This window comes from Zychaea mexicana, assembly GCF_025766255.1.
Source record: "Zychaea mexicana strain RSA 1403 chromosome Unknown BDB00scaffold_15, whole genome shotgun sequence".
NCBI classification, from domain to species: Eukaryota; Fungi; Mucoromycota; class Mucoromycetes; order Mucorales; family Lichtheimiaceae; genus Zychaea; species Zychaea mexicana.
Genome location: NW_026516678.1, coordinates 505,927 through 528,711, shown reverse-complemented (window position 1 = coordinate 528,711; position 22,785 = coordinate 505,927). Strand labels below are relative to the sequence as shown.

General features: G+C 41.8%; 11 protein-coding genes across 11 annotated transcripts; 5 read left to right on the top strand and 6 right to left on the bottom strand.

Annotated features, from left to right (window-relative positions):
• Positions 1-990: 990 nt before the first annotated feature.
• On the bottom strand, positions 991-1,695 carry BDB00DRAFT_810065 (uncharacterized protein). Its single transcript, XM_053122527.1, has 2 exons — positions 1,410-1,695; positions 991-1,326 (listed from the first exon to the last, which is right to left on the bottom strand). Exons 1-2 carry the CDS (start codon positions 1,489-1,491, stop codon positions 1,232-1,234), a joined length of 177 nt encoding a protein of 58 aa, XP_052982613.1. The 5' UTR covers positions 1,492-1,695; the 3' UTR covers positions 991-1,231.
• Positions 1,696-2,064: 369 nt separating this feature from the next.
• Positions 2,065-3,583, top strand: BDB00DRAFT_143749 (uncharacterized protein). Its single transcript, XM_053116238.1, has 5 exons — positions 2,065-2,349; positions 2,470-2,515; positions 2,622-2,722; positions 2,809-3,087; positions 3,156-3,583. The coding sequence occupies exons 1-5, from the start codon at positions 2,215-2,217 to the stop codon at positions 3,432-3,434; spliced, it is 840 nt and encodes a 279-aa protein (XP_052982612.1). The 5' UTR covers positions 2,065-2,214; the 3' UTR covers positions 3,435-3,583.
• A 264-nt stretch (positions 3,584-3,847) lies between these two features.
• Positions 3,848-4,069, top strand: BDB00DRAFT_758779 (uncharacterized protein; the record flags this gene model as incomplete). Its single annotated transcript, XM_053119087.1, has 1 exon — positions 3,848-4,069. A coding segment is annotated over one exon (222 nt), but the record flags the coding sequence as incomplete, so codon positions are not given.
• A 565-nt stretch (positions 4,070-4,634) lies between these two features.
• On the bottom strand, positions 4,635-6,205 carry BDB00DRAFT_143626 (DnaJ domain-containing protein). The gene is made up of 5 exons (XM_053116236.1): positions 5,631-6,205; positions 5,541-5,554; positions 5,430-5,455; positions 5,243-5,334; positions 4,635-5,011 (listed from the first exon to the last, which is right to left on the bottom strand). Exons 1-5 carry the CDS (start codon positions 5,832-5,834, stop codon positions 4,799-4,801), a joined length of 549 nt encoding a protein of 182 aa, XP_052982610.1. The 5' UTR covers positions 5,835-6,205; the 3' UTR covers positions 4,635-4,798.
• Positions 6,206-6,404: 199 nt separating this feature from the next.
• Positions 6,405-8,249, bottom strand: BDB00DRAFT_810030 (serine/threonine-protein phosphatase 4 catalytic subunit). Its single transcript, XM_053122526.1, has 9 exons — positions 8,140-8,249; positions 7,915-8,038; positions 7,817-7,835; positions 7,643-7,714; positions 7,238-7,524; positions 7,034-7,109; positions 6,883-6,950; positions 6,686-6,807; positions 6,405-6,612 (listed from the first exon to the last, which is right to left on the bottom strand). Exons 1-9 carry the CDS (start codon positions 8,154-8,156, stop codon positions 6,525-6,527), a joined length of 873 nt encoding a protein of 290 aa, XP_052982609.1. The 5' UTR covers positions 8,157-8,249; the 3' UTR covers positions 6,405-6,524.
• Positions 8,250-9,207: 958 nt separating this feature from the next.
• BDB00DRAFT_953320 (uncharacterized protein) lies at positions 9,208-10,290 on the top strand. The gene is made up of 2 exons (XM_053129616.1): positions 9,208-9,364; positions 9,467-10,290. The coding sequence occupies exons 1-2, from the start codon at positions 9,251-9,253 to the stop codon at positions 10,187-10,189; spliced, it is 837 nt and encodes a 278-aa protein (XP_052982608.1). The 5' UTR covers positions 9,208-9,250; the 3' UTR covers positions 10,190-10,290.
• BDB00DRAFT_810025 (uncharacterized protein) lies at positions 10,291-11,288 on the bottom strand. The gene has a single exon (XM_053122525.1). The coding sequence runs from the start codon at positions 11,140-11,142 to the stop codon at positions 10,429-10,431; it is 714 nt and encodes a 237-aa protein (XP_052982607.1). The 5' UTR covers positions 11,143-11,288; the 3' UTR covers positions 10,291-10,428.
• A 1,306-nt stretch (positions 11,289-12,594) lies between these two features.
• Positions 12,595-13,752, top strand: BDB00DRAFT_810024 (uncharacterized protein). The gene is made up of 5 exons (XM_053122524.1): positions 12,595-12,660; positions 12,745-13,028; positions 13,165-13,284; positions 13,362-13,489; positions 13,552-13,752. Exons 1-5 carry the CDS (start codon positions 12,641-12,643, stop codon positions 13,642-13,644), a joined length of 645 nt encoding a protein of 214 aa, XP_052982606.1. The 5' UTR covers positions 12,595-12,640; the 3' UTR covers positions 13,645-13,752.
• A 488-nt stretch (positions 13,753-14,240) lies between these two features.
• BDB00DRAFT_810019 (topoisomerase II-associated protein PAT1) lies at positions 14,241-16,648 on the top strand. Its single transcript, XM_053122523.1, has 8 exons — positions 14,241-14,306; positions 14,388-14,670; positions 14,747-14,883; positions 14,972-15,135; positions 15,223-15,294; positions 15,398-15,743; positions 15,807-16,126; positions 16,219-16,648. Exons 1-8 carry the CDS (start codon positions 14,247-14,249, stop codon positions 16,355-16,357), a joined length of 1,521 nt encoding a protein of 506 aa, XP_052982605.1. The 5' UTR covers positions 14,241-14,246; the 3' UTR covers positions 16,358-16,648.
• A 93-nt stretch (positions 16,649-16,741) lies between these two features.
• Positions 16,742-17,572, bottom strand: BDB00DRAFT_758666 (uncharacterized protein; the record flags this gene model as incomplete). Its single annotated transcript, XM_053119074.1, has 3 exons — positions 16,742-17,000; positions 17,204-17,255; positions 17,341-17,572. The coding sequence occupies 3 exons, from the start codon at positions 17,570-17,572 to the stop codon at positions 16,742-16,744; spliced, it is 543 nt and encodes a 180-aa protein (XP_052982604.1).
• Positions 17,573-21,633: 4,061 nt separating this feature from the next.
• BDB00DRAFT_893762 (calcium-binding protein NCS-1) lies at positions 21,634-22,702 on the bottom strand (the record flags this gene model as incomplete). The annotated part of the gene is made up of 6 exons (XM_053128498.1): positions 21,634-21,725; positions 21,846-22,005; positions 22,104-22,114; positions 22,205-22,422; positions 22,504-22,528; positions 22,639-22,702. 6 exons carry the CDS (start codon positions 22,700-22,702, stop codon positions 21,634-21,636), a joined length of 570 nt encoding a protein of 189 aa, XP_052982603.1.
• Positions 22,703-22,785: the final 83 nt, after the last annotated feature.

Here is a 22,785-nt window from a genome sequence, read left to right as displayed (position 1 = left end):
CACATAAAGACTTAGGGTCGTACTGATATACACAGGTCGATCACCGTCAAGGTCAACCTCGTTAGCGTTAACTCTCGACAGCATTAACAAGAAGCATCTTTTACACAAAATTATCCAGATCTTCGCAATGGGTCAACCCTCAATAGTGTTGATCGCTTCAGATATATGCGCCCTATGGGTCAACATCAGCGAGGTTCACTGTAGCATCATGTAGTTACGCAACATAACTCACATAGACTGACTGGCATAGTAGTCATGTTGTACATAATGTGTTCGGCCATAACATACAAAATCTCCTTCAATTCTGTTGGTGAGAATGAATTCGTAACTATTAACTTGAGTGAAGTTTTCGCCAGATAGGGCACATTCACTTTACATATACAACCTTTTTTGATGATAATAACACTGTATGATGTTAATTGTGATTTGTAATATCATCAAGTACAGTATAAATGTATGCATTAGAGCGTTCTAGTAGTGATAGTCCAACAAGACTACCCTCAGAACGACATACAGTGCATTTTCCTATTGGTGGTCACTGGTGCTGTTCAATACACCGTTGCATTGTTTCTGCACTGACTTTTTAATCTAGAAGACATATGATCTATACAGTCACCGGATATATTTCATAGAACAATACAGTAGTACAATTTGGCTGTCTTTTGCGAGTTCGCTGTTAAAAGGCCGCATCCGCACTTTTGCGTAAGAGCATAGAACATCCGCATATCATTAAAACTGGAAGCTTAGATGCAATATAATTTCTGCTTTAGTTAATGAAAACTGTATATGATAAATGTAGATGGTTGCGTATTAAATTGGCACAATGAAATGTAAGAAGTCTATCATTGCTTTGCATGTCGATCAACTAAAAATTATAAGCTCAAACAATATGAAAAGCATCTTATCATAAGCGTCGCTTATACTGAAATGACTGCATAATACAAGATCCAAGAAGTCGACGATGATGAACTACATCTATTCTGTTTGTGAGAGATTTCCAGTTATTTGATACACAATTTTAATCTTATTGGAAAGTATGCATAATTAAATCCTCATTGTAATTATAGTCATAAGAAAATTGTACTGTGTTCAGTTATGTGTGTTATTATATACCGTGTACAATTATGTGTGTCTGTTACATAAGATGTTAACGAATTATAAGGATACGGGGTTATATACAGTGCGGCAAAAGGGGGAGGTTGGCCGTCGATAATTTTGTCAAGGTTTCGTGCTACGCCCCTCTCCCGCACGTTAATAATTTTCCAATTGCTCTGAATATACCCGTAAAGAAGCTGACGATAGCAGAGATAACCGCATTGAAAAAACCTGTAAAAAATTATAAAATATTAATTCACTATCGTTGTTATGATGCTCTTTTTTCATTTATTTTATATAAGATGACAACTTACCAGCAACACCACTAACTAAACCGGAGAGCAGTGATGCTATTGAGGTTACTATTCCATTAAGACAGGATACAACGGCGCCCATGATGGCTTGATGTTTGAATTAGGAAACGTTAGCTAAAATCGGAATGCGGTAACCCCTCGCTTATATATGTTTTGTTGTCTTAACAACAGGGGTCCATGAAGAGAAATATTCGATGTCCTTGTCGAAAAATAAAAGAATGTTTCAGCTTGAAATGTCTTTGTTGAAAACTCAAAAAAGCGAATGCTATTAGCCCGCTGTGTCAAGTGCGGTACTTTGTAAGAATTGTCTAGAAACAAAAAGAACAGAAAAACAGCGGTATCAGTATTGCTATGATACAAGTATGCTATGCTCGTATAGATTTGTTTGGTGTCACTCAGCACCTTTATTGAGGACTTTTCTGTTCTTCTATATTTTATCATCTTTTTCCAATTTCTGAGACTGTAGTTGATAAAGCGACACTTGGTGCTGGCTGTAAACGACATTTAAACATAAAAGTCAACCGTACAAAACGAATTTTCGTAACTGTCGTTGCTCTTTCTGCAAACACAAACTAGCCGATCTTGTAACAAGAGGAGACACAGAGGATGGTCGTTGTTGGGAAGGCAGTTCCCGGAAATGGATGCCCAAAAAGGCAACTTGTTTTCGAGTCGAATTTTTGGTCTTGGGGGCCTTTTTTTTTCATTTATTTGTGATGACAATAGTAACGAGTAGCACCTCTTTTCTTGATACTTTTCCATTTCTCTTGTAACGCCTTACTCAATCCTCATATATTCATAGCCAACCATGAATCAGGGAATGTATCCTGGTGAGCCCTATTTCCGGGACCAAGACATACACGCAACACATTCATACACTCGAAAATTTTGTGGCTGCATGTCACTACAAGGCGGTGGTATATTGGCGTGCTTGATATGGCTGGTAAGAAAAGATTCATTAGTTATGTCGACAATACCTGGTTCGCTTTTTTGGAATAGAGAATGCACATCTAGAAACTTATAAAAAATATGCTGATCTTCAATATCTGTGGAAATATTTTAGGGCATCAATCTCTACGTTACAATCCTATCTTTTCAAAGTCGAAGTCGTAAGGAACAAAATCCTGTCATCATATCGGCAAATCACAATATATTACGAGAAGGGTCTTTTGATTTCTAACGGCACTGCGTCCATACATACTGTCCATTTCGCAGCTGTATTCTCATATCTAGATTACCACGCGCTCATGGTAACGGGCTCCATCTGCATTATATTTCTTGTCGCGGCCCTGTTTGCCATGTTTGCCTTAGTCACGGTAAGTACTACCTGAACATCAGTCAGAGAGGATGTCGATAACGATGATAGACGATATTGATCCGACTAGAATTTCATTTACAACAGAACAAACCAGCGATTCTACGACTTGCACATCGTAGCATGTGGGTCGTCGTGTTTATATTCGTCATCAACTTTTTCATCGATATCATATTATTCGGCGTCCAGCGACCACAATTCAACGATTGGTGCGTCTCATCATCCCGCGAACTTTTGGGCAGCAGCGTCAACAGCACAGCGGTAGAGGAGCCACAGGACGATTCGAACCTCTACAACTGCAATAAGCTTTGGGAAGATGAATTGAAGTTTGCCATTGTGCTGTTTATTATGATTACCATATGTTATGCAAGTATTTATCTAGTTCATAGCAACTATTTGTTCTGCTTTGCTGATCTTGTCGCTACTATTTATAGATGTACTGGGCCCTCTGCTTATGGTCGTACACTCAAAAACAATTGTACTTTTTGACATTGCCGTTCTATCCTCCTGGAGGCCATTTCGGACCTGGTGCTGGTCCTGCTGCAGCAGCAGGAGGTATGCCACCACCTGCTACCATGATGAACCTCAAACCAAAGAAGCACAATAGCGCTGATGATGAAGAACGAGGGACAAAGGGTCGAAGTATGACAGCAAGACCGGGGGCTTGGATCTCTTCACTGTTTTCAAGAATGTCATTTAGTAGGAAAGTATAGAACGTGTATCCCCTCCCCTCTCTATCACCTTTGTCATCACGCCAGTCATCCTATCTCTGCATGTATATCAATCATGGTTGTAGTTTCCTTTACTCCAAACTTAAAAATATACCATCCACATCCTGTACGCAGCTTGAGCATTTTGTGCTGCTTCCAAATCAGGATAATCCAAGCTGCGCCTATACATATTTAGAGCCGCTCGCTCTTCCCCACACAACCTTCTTTTTTCGATTTTCGGACCCCACGATCGGTAGATCTGGTTTCAGTTGTTCCTTGTCCTTTTTCTTGATCGTTTCGAATGGCAATTATTATAGACGGTGTGAAATTTGCTTGGTATGCTGCTATACTTGGTCTTCTACCTCTTTCACTTTTTTTTTACCTAACTTTTTATTCTTTTTTAACGTTGAAGTCGGTCTTGTATTCGAGGGCACCGGGTAAAGGACTGTCAGCACAACGACCGAGAGTTGATTCCTGTGCAGAAACGTGGACGTCAGGTCAGTCAGTGTAATCACTGTCGTCATTTGCGAGCGACAAGGAAGTCTCATGTCAAATGCACTTGTGCCATTGAGAAAAGTGAGTTAATATCTGCTGGACACACGAAAATAAGAAAATCTGATCTCTTGTCATGCACATGACGGTTCTTTTATTTATAGCACCAAATCCTCTTAATGGATGCTTATGCGAGATTTTGAACTCGTGCTCATGTACGGCAGCTCATCTTCATGATACCATGGAAGGCAATTTTGATAATGCTAGCAGCAGCAGTAACAACACCATTTCGAACAGCTTCTTTCCAGACACACGATCACCATCAAGTAGTCCCAGTAATCACATGTAAAAGTATATCTTTGTTTCCTTCGTTTGTATAAGTCGTGTGCATTGTAAACTGCCTTTCAAGACCTTCGTCTTCTGCTATATGGTTGTACTCGGCTTCTATTACTGCCGTGGTATCCGCTTCCATCTCCTCCATCTGCGATATGTCTGCGACTGCTGCTAGCAGGACCTTGTCCCAATGTGTTTTGTTGCTCCACACCATTCACTATGACTCGTTTTTGTCCATTACCATAATCTTCTGTTACTGTTGTACCCTGTATTCGTTCCCATAATAATGATAAAAGGAGAAAACGGCGAATTTAATAAACAGAACCCTAAGCTTATCATCATATTGTACTGTGATCCACGCATGTGCTTAAAATAAAGGAGTCTTACCGTTGCATCTTGTACTTTTGTGACTGTAACGGTTTGCGCCTGACCATTGACGATTTTGGTCGATTGCGATACACTTCGACTCACTCCACCAATGCCACCGCTGCTGGAGCTGCTGCTGCTGCTGCTGAAGCTGGCTGAAGACGAGAAAAGTGGATTCATCCCACCCAGTAACGAAGTTGGGGGAGCTGGAGGAGGTCCGCCCATGGGAGGCATGCCGCGCGAGCTTCCTCCACCGAAAAACGGATCGTTGAAAGGATCATGATGGACGTGATGGGCAAAGGCATCGCCACCGAAAAAGGGATCAGCGAACATGCCACCACCAAACATATCTCTGCTCCTCGGTCGACTGCCTCCTCCGATGCCAAATTCTATTGAAATTTGAGCAGATAGATGTTAGTATCCTACACACTGCAAAATAAAGGCAGTGCTACTTACGAGCACCGAAACCACCAAAGGGGCCACCAAAGGAAGAGCCAAAGAACTGTGCAAAGATCTCTTCGGGCGAATGGAACTGTAAGAGAGCTCTATACATGAGTGACGTGTAGTTCATTTTGCTACAAGTAGAGATGATTGGCTACAAAAGGCACAGAAAAACTTACGTGGAAACCGCCAAAATGATCATATTGATTGTCTTCAAATGACGTGTGACCACCGTATCTTCTTTCTCGATCGTATACCTCCCTTCGTTCCGCTATAAGACATAATGTTAACGTCATGCTTCCCGCAACAACAACAACAACCCCTCCCCCTTCTGCATCCTGCGCTCTTTCGTCTATATCTGCTTACGATCAGACAAGATTTCATAGGCATGGCTACAGTGGCAACAATCATACCAGTTAGCGTCCATGTAAAAAGTAAAGCAAGACTTACAAAAGCTCGTTAATCTTGCGCTTTTACCTAATCTCTTTAAACTAAAGCGAATGAGTCAGTTTTCAGCTCGTAACCTTGAATTATGCAAGAAAGCCGCATGGTCTTTAAAAATAATACCTTTTCAGCTGCTCCAGGAGCACTGTTCTTGTCTGGGTGGAACTTTAAGGCAAGTTTACGATATGCCTTTCGCACCTCATCTGAAGAAGATTGTTCATGGATTTCAAGAACTTCGTAGTAGTTTACGGTTGTAGCTTGTGGCATGTCAAGCAGGATTATAGAAGGAAGAGCAGAAGAAAAAAGGCGTCGCCAGCTGCTAGTCATGCCCGCTCACTACATCATATATGCGCGCATACTAGCCAATCAAATTCAAGTATTAGCGTAAGAAACTTCCATGGCTATCCATCGGATCGTCCGAGTAAGAACGTCATCTGCCATTTTTCGCGTATTCGAGTCGAGTCAATAAGGTTGCTCACGTCACTAACAAGTGAGCAAAGCAATCGCATTGTGATGAATTATTCACTTTTCTATACGATTACAGCAGAGAGAGAGAGATAGCGGTACAGGATTATTTGTTTTGTGCATAAGCTCCAGCACTATTATGTAAATTGCAGAATGTAGGTCACTAATCACATTTACTATTTAGATATCATCCACCTTCTTTGCGCGCATGACAAAAAGGCTAACAGAAGATAAACATATCTTTTAGAGTACATATACACAGATGAGCAAGCGTCGCTACTTTGGCGACGGTTTATAGTAGTAGTAAAATGATATAGAAGGAGGGTTCAGAGAAATATCATGCCCCTAGTCGTAATACTAGACTATTATGCCCTGAAATCATAGTCTCAATTTTTTTCTACAAAAAGTAATCCGGTAATGATTTTTTCAATATTATCCCCCGACTGTCCTGCTGTTTAATTGAAAAATGATCAGCGTACAAGGTTTATGCACACAAGACAGACACACGCACATACGCAAATCCCCTCTACCCTCTATCTTATGATAAACTCGTTAGCATACCTGTGGTGCAGCATCAAATATTTTGTATTCGCGATTCAAACTGTCATCCAGCTTTAATATTGCCGCAATATTGCCGCATCTAATCCAAATCAAGACAGCATAAGTTAATTGTCTCTTTGCATGGACAGGCAACAAGTGAAAATGATATGTACCTGTAACAATAATTTGGTGCAGACCATACAGTGACGATTGTATTGTCAAACATCAGCTTGTAACCTTCCATCACTAACTGATGCGCTCGTGCAATCAATTCCAGATCATTTGTTTGTAAAAACTTAAAAAGAGCAAGTAGTGAGCTTGGTGTCACGCATAGTCCCAGCATCATAAACATATGAAAAGATGTCTTTACCCGTTGTACTACATCGCCACCAAATAAATAGCCTGCGCCTCGGGGACTATAACCCCAACCTTCGATCTCTGCAAGAACCAGAAACCAACTTATCAGAAATTGTCTTTCTCATTATCATCGTCATATATCCGACCCCCTTTCTTTTTCTTACCGTCAGGATCCGACCATAATAAATCGCACATTGCACCATCATGTGGAACTTCTTGCTTTCTGTCAATTGTTCGAATCTAGTAGCAGTAGCACATGAATCATATGAGATAAATCCATAGTAGAGATACACAGAGAGACCCAGGCTAATTCTTTTCTGGCTAATTACACAATGTTACCCCCCGTCCTCCTGATTGCTTCACTTTACCTGATCCAGTGTGGTTATACTTGGTGATAATCCTCCATGAACGCAAAAGATTTTGTTATCGATGATGGCACTCAGGCTGAGGTAGTCAAAAATCTCACAACAGTATCGCCACACATTGGCCGATCCGTATTTGCGGATACACTCTTCATAGAATCCATACACTTGTGTAATTTGCCGGCTTTCGTGATTTCCTCGAATAAGCGTTATTCGGTCAGGGTAACGCACCTTTAATGCCAGTAACAGCAAGAACGTTTCGACAGAGTAAAACCCACGATCCACAAAGTCACCTAAACAACAATTGTGAATATAAAGCCCCACATCTATCAGCATAAACAGCAGCAACATGACCGGTGTCTCCTCATTTTCTTCTTGGTGTTTTATCCTTTTTTGCAACCGTGGACTTACCCATAAACAAGTAGTTTGTATCGGGGCATTCGCCGCCCACTGTGAAGAGTTCTTTTAAATCGTGGAATTGCCCTAAAAAATAGTTTTTCATCAAGATTATAAGTAAAGTATAAGGCAAAACGGAACGTTCATTCTCTTTCTTATTTTTTTCTTTTTCGTGAATCAAATCGGTACCGTGAATGTCACCACAGATCTAAAAGAGAATCGTCATAGATGAGTGCTCTTTTTCACGGGTGTTGGTTTATAGTTTATTTTTATCTTATTCATTGTACCGTTACTGGAGCATCGACACGCTGAACATTGCTTTCTTCAACTAAGATTTCTCTTGCTTTTTGGCATAATTCTTTTACTTCTTGCTCTGAGATAAATTCTCCATTGCGTAATTGCTCGAGTTGTCTTTTTTTTTTTGGCAAGACATTAAACGGTTAATGGCACTCTGTATAGATCATGAAGGGGGTTTCGAGACAATAATTTTTTTCAAGGTATTAATGTAGTACCGATCTAGTTGCCCCATGATCTGTCGTGTCGTTATATGTATATGTAGTGGTGATAGATTGTTTAAAGGTGGAATAAAAAAAAAAGAACTGATTGACTCACAAAAAAAAAGTCAGCGCAAGAGATAATGCCTCAGACGCTACTATTTTAGGACATCTCTCCGTCAAATTGCTTGCTGTTTGCTTGTCTATAATATAGCAACTACGCTGTGCATACATAGCAAACCTATGCAGCATTGGTTGTCATAACGACGATCAACAAGCACACGACGCGAACAACTGACTAAACTCAGTCGATGAATCACTGACCGTGTTGAGCATTGTTTTCTGGTTGTATTAATATAAAGTTATAGTTGCTTGTTTTTGTAAAACTTGCTCGATCACCCTTATCGTAAGAGTTCTACACAGTCGATTATATTTGAAGAAGCATATACAGTATAACTTGCAATATTTTTATTGATTGTTACGTTGTCTAGAAGATATTTATGTTATAACGTTTTATTGTTTTATATATGAGCCACGACTAGTAGAAGGCTCGAAAAGTTTATCTCACATCTCCAGACTTAGTTTAGTTTTGCTGTTAACATAGCCAATCAAAACACTTGTTCTTTTTTTTCTGCCACGTTCCACAGGAAGTGTAAGCGCGCTCACGCATATTCACTTTGCCCCAGATGTTCGCTGTAAATAAACAAATACATTTCTTCTCTTTCTCTCTCGCGAAAAGCAATTTCCTTATATGGAGCACGATCGGAGATCTTTTGATGGTGGAGACGTTTGTGTGCCGCGACAGAAAAGGTTTTCACAGGGCTGCTGCCTAAAGAGGTTGCTTTGACACCTTAGACATGTAATTACATTTTCACGATACAAATAATAATAAATAAGGAGCTGTTTTTGGCTTACCTTTTGTAAATGACATACAGAAGATGATAAGCTCATTAGCGCGAAGGGACCCGAAAACTTAAAATGCGAAGGGCTCGCTTTGTAAGCAGATCAAAGAGGTGTCATTAATCACCCGCCACCGACCGGTGTTTCAAAGCCAAAAGTTAGTTTGTGAAAACAGTTGCTCTGCTTCCTCTTTCTCTTTCTACATCACTTTTGAAAAAAAAAATCGTCAATGGCATCGTACGGCTTGCCCGAGTTCGGGTCACCGCTTGATTCCTTGGTGTTTGACACCATTGCTGAAACGGAACAGTCGGAACATGATGCCGCCGAAGAGTTGGCATTATGGGTAATAATTTTAATATAAATAAATGTCTTTTGTGCATCTCTCTCTCTCTCTCTCTCTCTTTTCGCTATATTAAATAAAAACTGAACTCCAATCTTTATGTAGAGCAATGCCCAATTCACATTCGACGTCAATCCCGGGAAACAAGCTGGCCCAGAGGACGATAAGATCGAAAACAGCAATAATGACAATAATGAAAACAGTACGATCGTAAAGGAAGAATGTCCCAGCGACGTATTGGATCCAATTACCTATGAAAAGTTGGTCGAGTACCTCGATTATGAATTGCCTCAGCAACAACAGGCTCACCAGCAATCAGAACAGCAGCAGCAGCAACGGTCTTCGCAATATGCCCCAATTGCACCCATTACACCTCAACCGCACCCACAACCCATTCAACCTGCCACTCTGAATGGTTATGTCCCTATTTATCCAGCAACTACTCGAACCCATCCCCGACGACCGACGATTCTCCCCAAGCCAGTTGCATTGGATTCGTTGCCACTCGCAGCAGCAGCAGCATCACCCATTGTTCAACACCAGCACGAAGCAGTGGCATCACAACCGAAACCTGCACGGAAAAAGAAGCGAGCGGTCAGCGACGAACGAACGGATGACCAGGTCGCAGCTGAAGAGGATAAGCGGCGGCGTAACACTGCAGCAAGTGCTCGTTTCCGAGTGAAAAAGAAGTTGCGAGAACAGGCCATGGAAAAGAATGTGCAGGACATGAAAAGCAAGTCGGATAGACTGCAAAACCGCGTGAACGAGCTGGAACTTGAAGTCAAATGGTTGCGCAATTTGCTGATAGAAAAACGTGAAAACGCTTAGAATGAAGAAACCTACCACGACCACCACCACCACCTCCTCCTCCCCTTGTTTTTATTATATTTGCCATTGCTTTTATCCTTTCAAAAAAAGTTTCTTATGCTGTATAAATGATGTTTTTATGTATGTAAGAAAATGATTAATTATTTGGATAAAAAAAGGAAGTATGAAAATGTCAAATGTTTACAAAGTTATAATACAAAGAAATAGATCAACCACATACACACACAACACGTCTATATCTACAAATCCTCTCGCTTGGTCCTTCCCCGTTTCAGTGATGGTTCCATTGAGTCCACATTCATGTTGCTCAAAGGTCGTCCCATAAACGTAAGATCTGATCCTCCATATCGACGCTTCATTGCATCGCCATGGTTCTCATGCTGATATGTGTCGCTACCCCACGTGCTTAACCCGCCGTATCGAGGTAACGGTACTGTTCCCGTTGCTGCTGGCGGCGTAAAAGTGAATTGTGTGTTGGGGTCAATCTGGAACCCGGCCGGTGTGGATGGTATGATCTGTGTGGAAAAGATTGGGTGTTGCTGTTGTTGTGCCTCTGTGTGGATCTGTTGCTGTTTCAATAATTCGCCATGGTCTTGTTGATTGCTCGTCGTTGTCGTCGTTTGCGTCGTTGTCGTTGTTGCTGTAGTTTGTGCTCTAGGTACTGTTACTGGAGATTCACCTAGTTCTTCTGCAAGCTGTGCACTTTTTTGACGAAGAAAGGAAAGAATGTCTTCTACGGGCATCGTGTCTCGTTCGTCATTGGCGTGTGTGCTGAGAAATCCGTATAGATCTTGAAATGCTTGTTGATAACCTGCACCAAAAGCCCTTCGATTTTGTGTAAGCGAATCCCTGTACAAAGCAGTGACCTTGTTGGCTGCAGTTTTGAAGGAATCAAGAAGCGCATGCTCGGTTGATTCGTAAGAGCTTAGGATTGATCGTCCTTGGGAGTCCATTCTCTTTTGCAGCAGAGACCAAAGAAGGAGTGAGTGAGTTTAGCGCTTTACAGAGAAGGGAGAACCGGTGGCTGTAGTATTAAAGTCAAGGGCGTTGGTTTATTGGCTACATGCAATGTTTGTATTTCCGACGAATATGAGTGCTGAATTAAAGCGCCATGCATCTGTCAATATTGCACTTTCGATCCAGTATATCAAGTGTAGCCGTATGTCGTTTACATTATATCCCATGCGCATCCGCCTTCAGCGTAATTTTAAGCATTCTGCAATGATACAGCCACCTTGCCAATAAAAAAAGCATATGGAATGATGAACGACGTTATTGTTGCTACATAGCTCCTTGGCTCATCAAAACCTCTTTCCGTTGCTTCAGCGGCTTGTTCTTTCACTTAGAAACGTCGTGGTAATGTATAACCTTGGCGAGATACTTACTTTCCATGTGCCGCAACGAAATAAAAAGCAAGAGAGGAAGAGAGGAGGAGAGAAAGAAGGAAATGGGATATGTTTAAGATGTGCGCATCTCTATACGCATACATTGTTGCTACTGACTGTTAGCCCAAAACTGATTTAACAGGCTGTCTATGGACATTTATGCTCCAACGTGTTTCTTTGTCAACGAATCGTGAATCCTATTCGGATTCAATGATACTCGCTTTAAAGCAGTGTCAAAACTTTCATGGCAAGCACATCGGCTATTATCGATTTAAGCATACAGGAGATGATAGAACCAGACTAGATAATAAACTTTTGAGATTATACAGTCGCTACAGTACCCATGTACATGACTAATATTAGTATGACAGGCAACAATCAAACCATTGCAGCTGGTTTGGGACCGTGAAACAATGACTGTAATAGTATCAACAACTCTCTATTGTTCAGGAAACAGACTCGTCGCTTGTTTTACAAACGATCGATATTTTTAATGCTGGCGCATATCGTTGTTTAATGCTTTTCATTACTTCTTATTGTGTCTCGCATTTTGCTCTTGCATCGTAAATGAGTTTTTGTTCACTACAAAACCGGCGGGCCAGTCGAGAAATAGCAGAAATTGTTGTGCGGTAATGCATAATGAAGGAATATGAGCGTCGACCCATTCGTGTTGTTGTACTCTTAGCGTTTGATCAAAATTCAACTTGGATCACTATGTACCGCAATTGAAGAGAAGAAAGTCATATTATGAGCAATATCCGGAATTCAGACATATTTGCCGTAAGTCAAGCTCAAATATCGTCTATCATATCAAGATCAAAACAAGTGAAAATGCAACATAATTGATATTACGCTTAGAGAGTCCACAGAGGAACAACTTTACTTATTATGATGGATGCCGTTAGAGAGAGATTGAAAGAGGACCATCGCGTCTTGCACACACACACACAACTCCGCTGACGGTGTGTGTGTGTGTGTGTTGTTGGTCGGTGGGGGACCAATTCCAAATCAGCAGAAGCCTTTTTTCTCTCTTTCCGTCTGCCTTTCTTATTTTTGGCTTGTAACGATGGGCGATTCGTTTTTCGGGTACACGTCTATAAAAATTAACGCAAATTTGATCAAACAAAAGCTTGTTATCTCATACCTGACAATTTTCTGTGTTAATTACAGCTTCAATACAGGCATGCCTCCTTTGAGTGAGGGAGAGCTGCAGAAGCTGGAATCAAAAGAAGACAATATTAGCAGTAGCGTAGACGAGTCAGCTGGTGGCGCCGGAAACAACCACCGCAGTAAAAATCGTGATCACGGTGACGATCTAGAAGTGTACAACTTTGATGCATTGAAAGACGGGATTAATGACTACGATGACCGTGAAGTCGACGACAACCTCGGTGACATGTTAATCGACGAAGGCGACGACTTTAATGACGAAACTTTTGGCGAAGCTTCTGTTGGTAAATTGATTTTTTAGCGCGTCTTGCCCCCGTCCAACCCTTCTCTTCCCTAAAAAAAACTAACGCATTGCCTTGCACAACTCTTTCATATTTCTACGTAATCTAAACTCGCGCAAACTTGGTATACAACGTGTAGGTCAGGACTATGACTTTTTTGCGAATACAGAAAAGTTCAACACGGTGATATCTGAAGAAGAGGCGTTTGGTGTGAAGAGACACCCGGCCGAAGACCAGCAACAACAACAACAACAACGTGGTAAGCGGGGAAAGCTTCTCCTTTCAATGGGCACACATTTTGGTTTTTTGTCGCATCGCTAATTTCGATGGTAAAAGGTCAAGCGGGAAAAAACCGACACAGTGTAGGCAGCTCATGGGGTGCCACAGACCGTGGTGGTGCGGGTACCATTGGAAGTCGCCCTGCGAGTCAGGATTTTCGTAACCAGAGTAGCAATCAATTCAAGGTATTTACATCTTAGAATTATGGTTGATGTATGGGTTGAAACTTAACGCAATATGTGTGTAGTCATCTCCTGTGACAGGTGTCCAGTCGATTTGGGGAGGATTTGGTGGAAACATTTCATCTTCAGGTAAGAGGACGTTGGATAAAGGATTATGAAAAAGACTAGGGTGACCTTTTCCACACAGTTGACAATTAACGCACCTTTTTTGGGTCTCTGATCCTTGATCTTTGAACAAATAAAAGACCGGGGCTTTAGCTCGTTTGGTAGTGGCTCGAGCTCTTTGTCTCCATTTATGCGGCAACAAAAGGTTCAACAAACAGCTCCTCCTCCTCCACCCGGTCTTTCGCCTTCATCATCAATCGGACAACAACAAGGACGCGGACAGCCGGTATTGCTGGAAGACATTGAGGCGGAATTGCACCGACGATCCCCGGGTGGTGGTGGCGGTGCTGGCGGCGGATTCAGACACGATCAAATGCAGATGCTCAACGACGAGATGGATCCTCGAAAAAAAATGGTCAGCTTGTCCGATATTGAAGCGGCCATGCTTGCTGGAGCACCCATGGGTCCTCCTGCTCCTCCTCATCCTCATTCTGCTTCGGGAGACGCTCTCCAACACGGCAACCAACTGGCTTTCCAACAGCTGCAGCAGCAGGTTTATCAAGAACAAGCATTGCGTGCCATGGGTTTTGGAAACAAGGATCCTGTGCAACTGCTTGCTATGCAGCAACAACAGCAGCAGCAGCACCAACAAGAGATGGCAGCAGCAGATCGTGAGGCTAAATATCAGCAGCAGCAGCGTGTTAACCAGCGCAAGGTATGTTGATAAAGAAAAGAATGGCGTTTTTCGGGATAAACCAGTGTTTTAGTTGCTAACTTTGAATTGTGTGTATTAAAGTCGCAGTACAGTGGTCTCATGACGCAGCATGATAAGGATTTTATTAATCGAATCCAGATCTCGCAGCTTGCTTCGAGTGATCCTTACTCGGACGACTTTTACTACCAGGTGTATTCCTCGCTTCGTCAACGCGCTGGATTGCCTGTTTGGTCGGCGTCTGCTGAGAATGCAGCCAAGGGTAGCAACAACCGTGGGCGCAAAGAGGAAAATGGGATGCAGCGTTTCCACCAGCAGCTTCAGCGTGTTGTGAATAACGCAAAGAGACATCCAAGACAAACTCAAGGTAAAAAGGGATATCAAGTACAATTACTGCATTTACCCATGCTTATTTGTGTATGCTTCTTTTTTTCACGATATAGTAACTCTTGAGGGTGCTTTGGGTAAAATCACATCTTTGACTGTACGCAATCCGAGACAAGTTTTGCAAGTTTCTGAAAAAAAGCCCAATGCTTCATCGGCAAGTCACGAGGGATCAAAGCAAGATCAGAAACAGACGGTAAGAGAGCAAAGGATAGATGAACTCTAAAGAGGCTTATTATACCAAACGCGATACTTACACGGTTCATGTTTCTACCTGCTCACAGACCTCGAAAACAAACGTGCCTACTGAAACCGACAGACGGAGAATCCTCAAGATCGTGGAGAATTTATATTTGATTGTGCTAGAGCTCGAGCAAATGCGCAGACAAGGTGCGCCAAAACCAAAGCCAGGTCATGAGGATGAGCATGAAGACGTAGTTGAGGCATGGTATGTCAAAAAAACATCAATATGATTTAGTATATGTGTCTTTGTGTGTGCATGCGCTTGTTGTTAAGCATATAATGCTTTGTATAGGAACGCCAAGTATGCTGATCGCTGCCAGAAACTTTGGGACGCGCTCAGACTGTTGGACCAAACTGATGGAACGTAAGTGGCGAAATTATCCAGCTATTGGTCTTCAATCGAGCATTTTTGAGGTTATAATTGTTTTGGAGAGCTCAAGATATTATATGCATGTGCACCATAATAGGCCATTGATCGTATCCATCCTCTCGGTTGCCAAGGGTGCAAAGTTGATTCCTCGTATTGTACGCCACTTGAACAGCGATCAAAATCTGACCATGTTGACCGTCATCATTGCAAACTTTTCACGACTTTTTGTCTGCCGGCACGTTATCTATCCCGGCTCCATGGTTGCTAATGCTGAAGAGGCTAAGAAGCAAAAGTTTGTCACCTTTGAAGATGTCGAATTATTCATCAACATGGCTGCACCTCCGCTTTTGAGTCTTATTTCGGAAGCGCCTTTGCAAGTAATCAACGGTTTGATCAAATTATTTATTGAAAAGAATGATATTGTGGCCGTGGCCCGTACAAAGGTATAGTATTTATAAAGTGGGTCTAAGATGGCATCCTTTCTTACATGTATTGTATACGTCTAGCCGGGTCTTGCTTTCTTGACGATGCTCTTATCACGTGCCGAAATTTTAAAGCAAGGCGGTCAAGCACTTCACGGTCCAGTAGCACCGTCTCCCGAAGACTTAGCACAGTGGCAACAAGAATACAACGCTTTATTTGGACTTTTGCACGGCCACTATGCATCCATATTCCCCTCCTTATACTACCTTGTGCCCATCCAGCCAAACATGAGCGCAATCCAGCTTTCTCTTAATGTGGATGATATGTATGTGTGGCAGTTCCTTGCTGCCATGGCTGTCGGTGCTTCTATGGAGCAGCAGCATATCCTAGTTACAGAAGTTAGGCAAGTATCATCATGGGTCACCTTTATGAGCGTATCTTGTTTTGGCAATGGCAGTGTGTACTAACTCATAACTATCTCTCAACTGTTAACAGAGAGCGTGTAATGGAAAACATCGTGCTTGCACATAGCAACCGATTCCCTGCCGCTCAGGCCCAACACCGAATTTCCAACGTCAACCTCTTCTTACACGCCCTTGGCCTCGACTCTTCACAAGTTACCTTGCCACGATGAACTGCTATTTAGCCTAACTCCCGAACCTTTTGCTCCGCTCTCGATTTGACACTTTGACCACTACATCCGTATCTTCTACAACACACAAAGAAAGACTCACTCTTTCTTGAATTTCTGCTAGTATAATTTCAAAGCACCAATCGACCCACCGAAAAAAAAACTGCCAATTTGCTCTGCCTCTCTCTTTCTCCCTCTCATCCACACTTTCACACTCACACATCGACACAGCAAATATATATTCAAACGATGCCAACTCTTAAAGTAAATAAAAAAATGAAAAATAGTCTAGCAAAAAAGGAATTTGAAACCTTTAATACAATGTTTTTAATTTAGTGCTTTCGATAATCATTATGTACATGCAAATGTGTTCGTGTATGTGGATGTCTATTCTTGCTTGTTCTCAGATCCTTGACGATGCCTTACTTGTTGCTCCCACTGTTGATATTCCCATCTTGCCACATTGTCAATAGCACGCATATCTCGTAGATACAATCGCTTTGCTACTGGTTGGTCCAGTGCCCACTGAATACATCCTGATTTGCGGAGGCCAAGTTCTGTAAGGGCATACCATACTACTCCAAAAGCCAATCCAGCAAAACTACCCGCCATCACTTGAGGTAAGCTATGGTAACCGAGATATATGCTACATATGGGCAGATCTGCGAGTTAATACGCGGGGGCGCATATGAAAATCTCTCTTTCTCGACATTGATAAACGCCACTTACCGAGAATAGCACACAACAATTGCCAGGATACACATGGCAGCAGAGACCAATAATTTCTCACCAACGTGGTTGACATGTATGTGTTTCCAGAGATACAGCGATCCGTAAATGGCGAAATACCAGACAAACTGGGCATGACTTGAAGGCATACCATACCCGGTGCCGAGGTGGGCTAGCAATAGTTGTTATAAAAATGTTAAATGTTAGTCATTGACTACTCAAATAAATATCAAAAAATTAACCTAGTCTTTTCTTACCATGTGGACGAGCAATTTGCAGATATTCCTTGAGAACAGCATTCAGGCCTTCATTACATAATTGGCCAGCCAGCATGAGAATTCCTGCAACTTCGCGACGACTGACAATAACTGAGGCATAAAAGACGAGAATGGCGAGTGGTGACAAGGTAATATATGCAAGCCAGTAGGCAATCTTGTCGCGCGGATCGAATTGGACATGGGTGAGAGACAGTGATGCCAGCTCGTCCATTATGGGTATTACGTTTTGGGAGATTAAGGGGAGAAGCCGGGAATGTGGGGGCGTCTTGTTGTTGCAGTAAAGGGCGGTTTACCAAATGTCTTAAAACAGAAAAGGCACATTGTGTAACCATGTGTAAATTGATTAGAGAAAAAAAAGGCGTCGCACTTTTGTGATCTGTCAAATGGGCACCGGCGACTTGATCACTGTAATTTGCAGATTCGGTTTTATCCGTTGCATAGTTGACAGCTTCACTTGTTGGATATGCCAGGTAATACGATGGGAAAATACCTGACACCACATTCACATGGCTCAGGGAATCCTCCTTTACAGATATGATTTGACAGCAGCTTGCTTGGGGATTCATGGAAAAAGTATACCTATTTAACATGCTCGCTACTTGTACATACTATGAGCAAGATGTCATAAAAGTGGCACTATTAAGCGGCTCTAAATATCACTATGCATGTTAATGATATGCGGATGTTCTATGCTCTTACGCAAAAGTGCGGATGCGGCCTTTTAACAGCGAACTCGCAAAAGACAGCCAGATTGTACTACTGTATTGTTCTATGAAATATATCCGGTGACTGTATAGATCATATGTCTTCTAGATTAAAAAGTCAGTGCAGAAACAATGCAACGGTGTATTGAACAGCACCAGTGACCACCAATAGGAAGATGCATTGTATGTCGTTCTGAGGGTGGTCTTGTTGGACTATCACTACTCGAACGCTCTAATGCATATAATAATTATACTTGATGATATTACAAATCACAATTAACATCATACAGTGTTATTATCATCAAAAAAGGTTGTATATGTAAAGTGAATGTGCCCTATCTGGCGAAAGCTTCACTCAAGTCAATAGTTACGAATTCATTCTCACCAACAGAATCGAAGGAGATTTTGTATGTTATGGCCGAACACATTATGTACAACATGACTACTATGCCAGTCAGTCTATGTGAGTTATGTTGCGTAACTACATGATGCTACAGTGAACCTCGCTGATGTTGACCCATAGGGCGCATATATCTGAAGCGATCAACACTATTGAGGGTTGACCCATTGCGAAGATCTCGGATAATTTTGTGTAAAAGATGCTTCTTGTTAATGCTGTCGAGAGTTAACGCTAACGAGGTTGACCTTGACGGTGATCGACCTGTGTATATCAGTACGACCCTAAGTCTTTATGTGAATCCAATCGTGCTAATGGCCAGCATATGGTGCTAACTGCGTCTGTGCGTATTACATAGCAAGGAAGCAAGCCGTAAATCTTGTGTCCCTGCTGGTATTTTCTATGGGCAGTTATTATGGACATGTTCTCTTTCAGCCGCAACTTTTGAAATCCAAATCAATGATAGGATTACATCCAGGTGAAATCAATATTTTCGCTGTTATGATATAAATACAAGAGCGGCGCTGAATCGTCTTTTAATTCGAACAGACCCATTGCTTTTTAAAAGTAGAAGATTGACCGAACCAAATCTTGAAAGCTGCTAAATAATAGGCTAAGAAGCCATGCGAAAACGTGGAGATAAACTTTAACAATGATTTATCGGAGGAAATGCTATTGTGCAAAGAAAAGATTGTGAAGATCGATACAAGGAATATGCAAATGACATTGAAAAAACAGACACAAATAAAAGTACATTGAAAGGATGAAGAGAAGGAGAGGAAAGTAGAGAAAAATAAGTTGATGGTGTGGAATGGAAGCGGCTGTCGTCTCTACAAAAAGAAGAGTGATGAATAGATGTGTGGTTAGTATAAGCTGGTGCCTTCTTAATATGGCTTTGGTTAGCCCGTATTTGCCAGCATGGCAGCCCAAGATTCAATCCAGCAGTGTACATACATCAGATATATATCGGCAAGGCGATGCGGCAACATCTTGTTCAGGAACAGTCGTTTGAATAGCCATGGCTGGCGTACCAAGTACGTTGACGGCGTGTGCTTCCTTGACGAACACCAAATAGTTAAAACAAACAAAAAGGCCTATGTGTGAGTGTGTGAGTGTGTGAGTGTGTGAGTGTGCATGGTTGAGAGTAAGATACTATTTCAGCAGCCCTCGTTGCCACAAAAGACAAAACACGTCGAAGGGTACACGTCGAAGGATGGGAAGCCTAAGTTGGAGGTCGAGACAAGAAGGATGGACTCTATAAGATGAGTAGAAAGTGAGATAACAAATCCGTTGGGTAAAAGAAGATAATTTATACTTACAGGAAGGCGTGTCCAGCAGCCATGTTTAGCGACGGTCGGTTTCGGCCGTGCATCAAGACAGCTTCGAACGAAGTTCCATAATGATGCACGCCTAGCCCATAGCAGAGCATTCCTACCCAAGACTGCCTTAGTCTTATGCCGGCAGGTCCGTCTCTCTCAAGGTTCCCTAAAGCACATTGTTTGGGGCGACCTCTTTATGGGCTAAGATATTGTTACCAGGAAGCCCGTAGCAGAGATCTTCCTACTTCTCACTACAATCACATTGCAGCGATGCCGGTAGGAATGTCTCCCTCCATGGTTCATCCAAAAGCAGTCAACAACCGCACGGTTGACGTTGACCACAAATGGAGCACCAATACGGGCTATACCATTGTAAAGCCGTACCGTCGCAGCATAGTCTATATCAAAAAACAGCGTCATCCAGACAAAAAGTTAAGAATGATTGCACCCTACAGAGAGATTCAACGTTTCTTAAAGAGAGGTCCGTAAAGTACAATACTTACACTGTAGAAAACGTGACTTTGCACGTTGATCTTGCCATACATTAGAGCCCTCTAAGAAAAGAAAATAGATTGAGAGCGGGTATTAAGCTTTAAAAGAATAAAAGCGGGACGATGAAGAGGGGGAGGGTAACTGGCATTCCGCGTTACGAATTGAATTTACCTTGCCATGTGGATTATGTGGGTTGGGTGAAGAGATCCTGGTCTGGCACCGCGTACCATACTGGCAGTGAAGCGCTATCTTAAATGGGACTTGTTTTATATGAGGCGCCTAAATAGGGCTTTTTGGTTACACAAAACAGAAAAAAATACGTACTCGAGCTGGTATGCTACGCCGATGGGTCTCGCTCTTTCTTTACAGTATCGTACGCGCACGGCATGGATCGCCTAGCTCATCATATACAGCTGACTGACTCCTCCAAACGACACTTTCTTCAACGAATCTCACAAAAAAAAAGAAGCATGGCAGAAGCGAGAATCGAGCTTTGCTGATACGGAAGCAGCTTCCAAAACCACAAAGACGAAAGCTTTTGCGCATGCTCAGAAATCTCATTCCAAAATTATGCAGACATTAGCTACTCCGACACCTTATTCTAACTGTTTTAGCTGGCTGGGTGCAAAGGTAACGACGAGGCGTATTTTTTCGAGGGGAGAATTTAGTGTGTTGTCACACAGGAGAACTTGTCAAAACGAATGTCGAACACTTTGTTCGTTTATATTTGATGGGACAGGGCAAGTAGTTTCATCATATACAACACTGTCACACAATTTCTCTAGTGATACGATCCTTGGTTGAGAGCTCCCTCTAGATGGTGTTGTTGGTACCGATCGTTGAGTATTTTCCAGGTAAAGGAAATGGGTGCTCCGCCGCTCGATGATGTGTTGTTGCTGCTAGAAGTCTACAAAAAGAAAAAAGTAGCGTATGATGATGGTGATGGTGTGCCATGTATGACAATGGTTATTACTCATATGATATACACAACGACTTTTGTAGGTAATATAGCGATCAATAGGCGGCATCGACGGCTTTAAAAGTATCTACACCGTCTACTACATAAAAATACATGTTTCGTACTTGGTATCTCATCGTGCGGAAGGTTTCGAAACATGCAGGGAAAACAGAAGATGCTTATTGGCGGAAAGATGTCCAATGCATCGGCAATAACACATCTTTGGGATTGGGGCGCGTATGCAATACTCAAGATTGACCCAGGAGCCTTTGCCACCAGACGTGCTGGATATGTACGTAGATCCGCCACGTTCTTATCATCGAGTGATTAGCAACAGCTTTATATATAGTATATATAGCATTTATTATATAAGTATTATAAAGGGGACTGATTATAATATTATTAAACAAGACCATCATATAAACTGAGGGCTTGTACAATTGTAGGGTCCTTCTTTGATCCTTCCTTGAACTCTGCCATTGTTAAAGCACCATCTTTATCCTATATATACATTTGAATATGTAAGAGTTATATTAGTCTGGTGCAATATTTATAAGCTGTAGGATGTGGGGATGCAGTTTCTCGAGGAGAAAAGAACAATGAGCCCAAAATACTTGCCAAATCCATCAAGTCAAAGATCTTTTGAACTCGTTTCTCGGGAGTATCCTCGTCCTCAGGCAATTTTACCATGCTACCAACCATCTTGTAAATGGCTTCCACAATACGAAGCATCTCGTCACGAGCTATACGTCCATCATTGTCTATATCATACAGCTGTTGTTGTTTTTTTAGGTGCAAGACAGATAAAAAATTATTAACACCTTTACTCTGATTTAAATGACATTCTTTGCTATCATTTTTATATAAAATACCTGAAAAGCCCCTGGATACATTTTGTTTAAAATGTTTGTTTATTTGGGATGAATCGCGCTAACCACAAATAATTGGGGAAAATGTGAATAGAGGGACTTACAGAGGAGCTTCTCATCTATCCGTCCACGACTCGTAACGGACAAGGCGCAGATGAATTCTCTGAAATCAATGACACCGTTCTTATTATCATCAAATACGTCAAACACATAATTGGCAAAGCCAGAGGGATCACCAAAAGGGAAGAATTGTTTGTAGATCTTTTGGAACTCGGTCTTGTCAAGTTGGCCTGATGGACAGTCTTTGAGAAAGCCTTTGTACCTGGATGATAGTATTAAATACATAATATCCACAAGGAACAACACGATTTGTTATTGCTATGTAAGCACGACGACAATATACCATTGCTGGAGTTCTTTCTTGTCAACTGCATGAACGCATTATTGTTAGCATGTTGCATTTATCGCCACAACCACCACAAAATGTAGTAATTCACAGCCAGCCGATTCGATCAAGGAGAAAGATATTCTTTCTTACAATAAGTATGTTTCTGTAAATCAACGAGTTGTTCTGTCGTAAGCTTGCTCTGTGCTTTACCCATAGTCTATGTATTATTGACGATATTAAAAAAAAGAGAGTTGTCAAAAATAAGGAAACGAGAGAGAGAAGAAAGGAAAGGAAACG

Bases quoted from the DNA above. Each gene is read 5' to 3' on its own strand.
- BDB00DRAFT_810065 (XM_053122527.1), bottom strand. From the start codon at position 1,491: ATGGGCGCCGTTGTATCCTGTCTTAATGGAATAGTAACCTCAATAGCA. The intron at 1,327-1,409 runs GTAAGTTGTCAT...AATTTTTTACAG, and splicing joins TTTAGTTAGTGGTGTTGCTG to GTTTTTTCAATGCGGTTATC.
- BDB00DRAFT_143749 (XM_053116238.1), top strand. From the start codon at position 2,215: ATGAATCAGGGAATGTATCCTGGTGAGCCCTATTTCCGGGACCAAGAC. The intron at 2,516-2,621 runs GTAAGGAACAAA...TCCATTTCGCAG, and splicing joins ATCTTTTCAAAGTCGAAGTC to CTGTATTCTCATATCTAGAT. The intron at 3,088-3,155 runs GCAAGTATTTAT...TACTATTTATAG, and splicing joins TTATGATTACCATATGTTAT to ATGTACTGGGCCCTCTGCTT.
- BDB00DRAFT_810024 (XM_053122524.1), top strand. From the start codon at position 12,641: ATGGGCGATTCGTTTTTCGG. The intron at 12,661-12,744 runs GTACACGTCTAT...TGTTAATTACAG, and splicing joins ATGGGCGATTCGTTTTTCGG to CTTCAATACAGGCATGCCTC. The intron at 13,490-13,551 runs GTATTTACATCT...ATATGTGTGTAG, and splicing joins AGAGTAGCAATCAATTCAAG to TCATCTCCTGTGACAGGTGT.
- BDB00DRAFT_810030 (XM_053122526.1), bottom strand. The intron at 7,525-7,642 runs GTAAGTCCACGG...ATTGTTGTTTAG, and splicing joins TACAAACTACTTGTTTATGG to GTGACTTTGTGGATCGTGGG. The intron at 7,110-7,237 runs GTAAAGTGAAGC...TACTGCTACTAG, and splicing joins GTATAACCACACTGGATCAG to ATTCGAACAATTGACAGAAA.
- BDB00DRAFT_953320 (XM_053129616.1), top strand. From the start codon at position 9,251: ATGGCATCGTACGGCTTGCCCGAGTTCGGGTCACCGCTTGATTCCTTG. The intron at 9,365-9,466 runs GTAATAATTTTA...ATCTTTATGTAG, and splicing joins CCGAAGAGTTGGCATTATGG to AGCAATGCCCAATTCACATT.
- BDB00DRAFT_810025 (XM_053122525.1), bottom strand. From the start codon at position 11,142: ATGGACTCCCAAGGACGATCAATCCTAAGCTCTTACGAATCAACCGAG.
- BDB00DRAFT_810019 (XM_053122523.1), top strand. From the start codon at position 14,247: ATGGCAGCAGCAGATCGTGAGGCTAAATATCAGCAGCAGCAGCGTGTT. The intron at 14,307-14,387 runs GTATGTTGATAA...TGTGTATTAAAG, and splicing joins AGCGTGTTAACCAGCGCAAG to TCGCAGTACAGTGGTCTCAT. The intron at 14,884-14,971 runs GTAAGAGAGCAA...ACCTGCTCACAG, and splicing joins AGCAAGATCAGAAACAGACG to ACCTCGAAAACAAACGTGCC.
- BDB00DRAFT_143626 (XM_053116236.1), bottom strand. From the start codon at position 5,834: ATGACTAGCAGCTGGCGACGCCTTTTTTCTTCTGCTCTTCCTTCTATA. The intron at 5,335-5,429 runs GTAAGCAGATAT...TATGTCTTATAG, and splicing joins CTATGAAATCTTGTCTGATC to CGGAACGAAGGGAGGTATAC. The intron at 5,012-5,242 runs GTAAGTTTTTCT...AAATTTCAATAG, and splicing joins ATCATTTTGGCGGTTTCCAC to AATTTGGCATCGGAGGAGGC.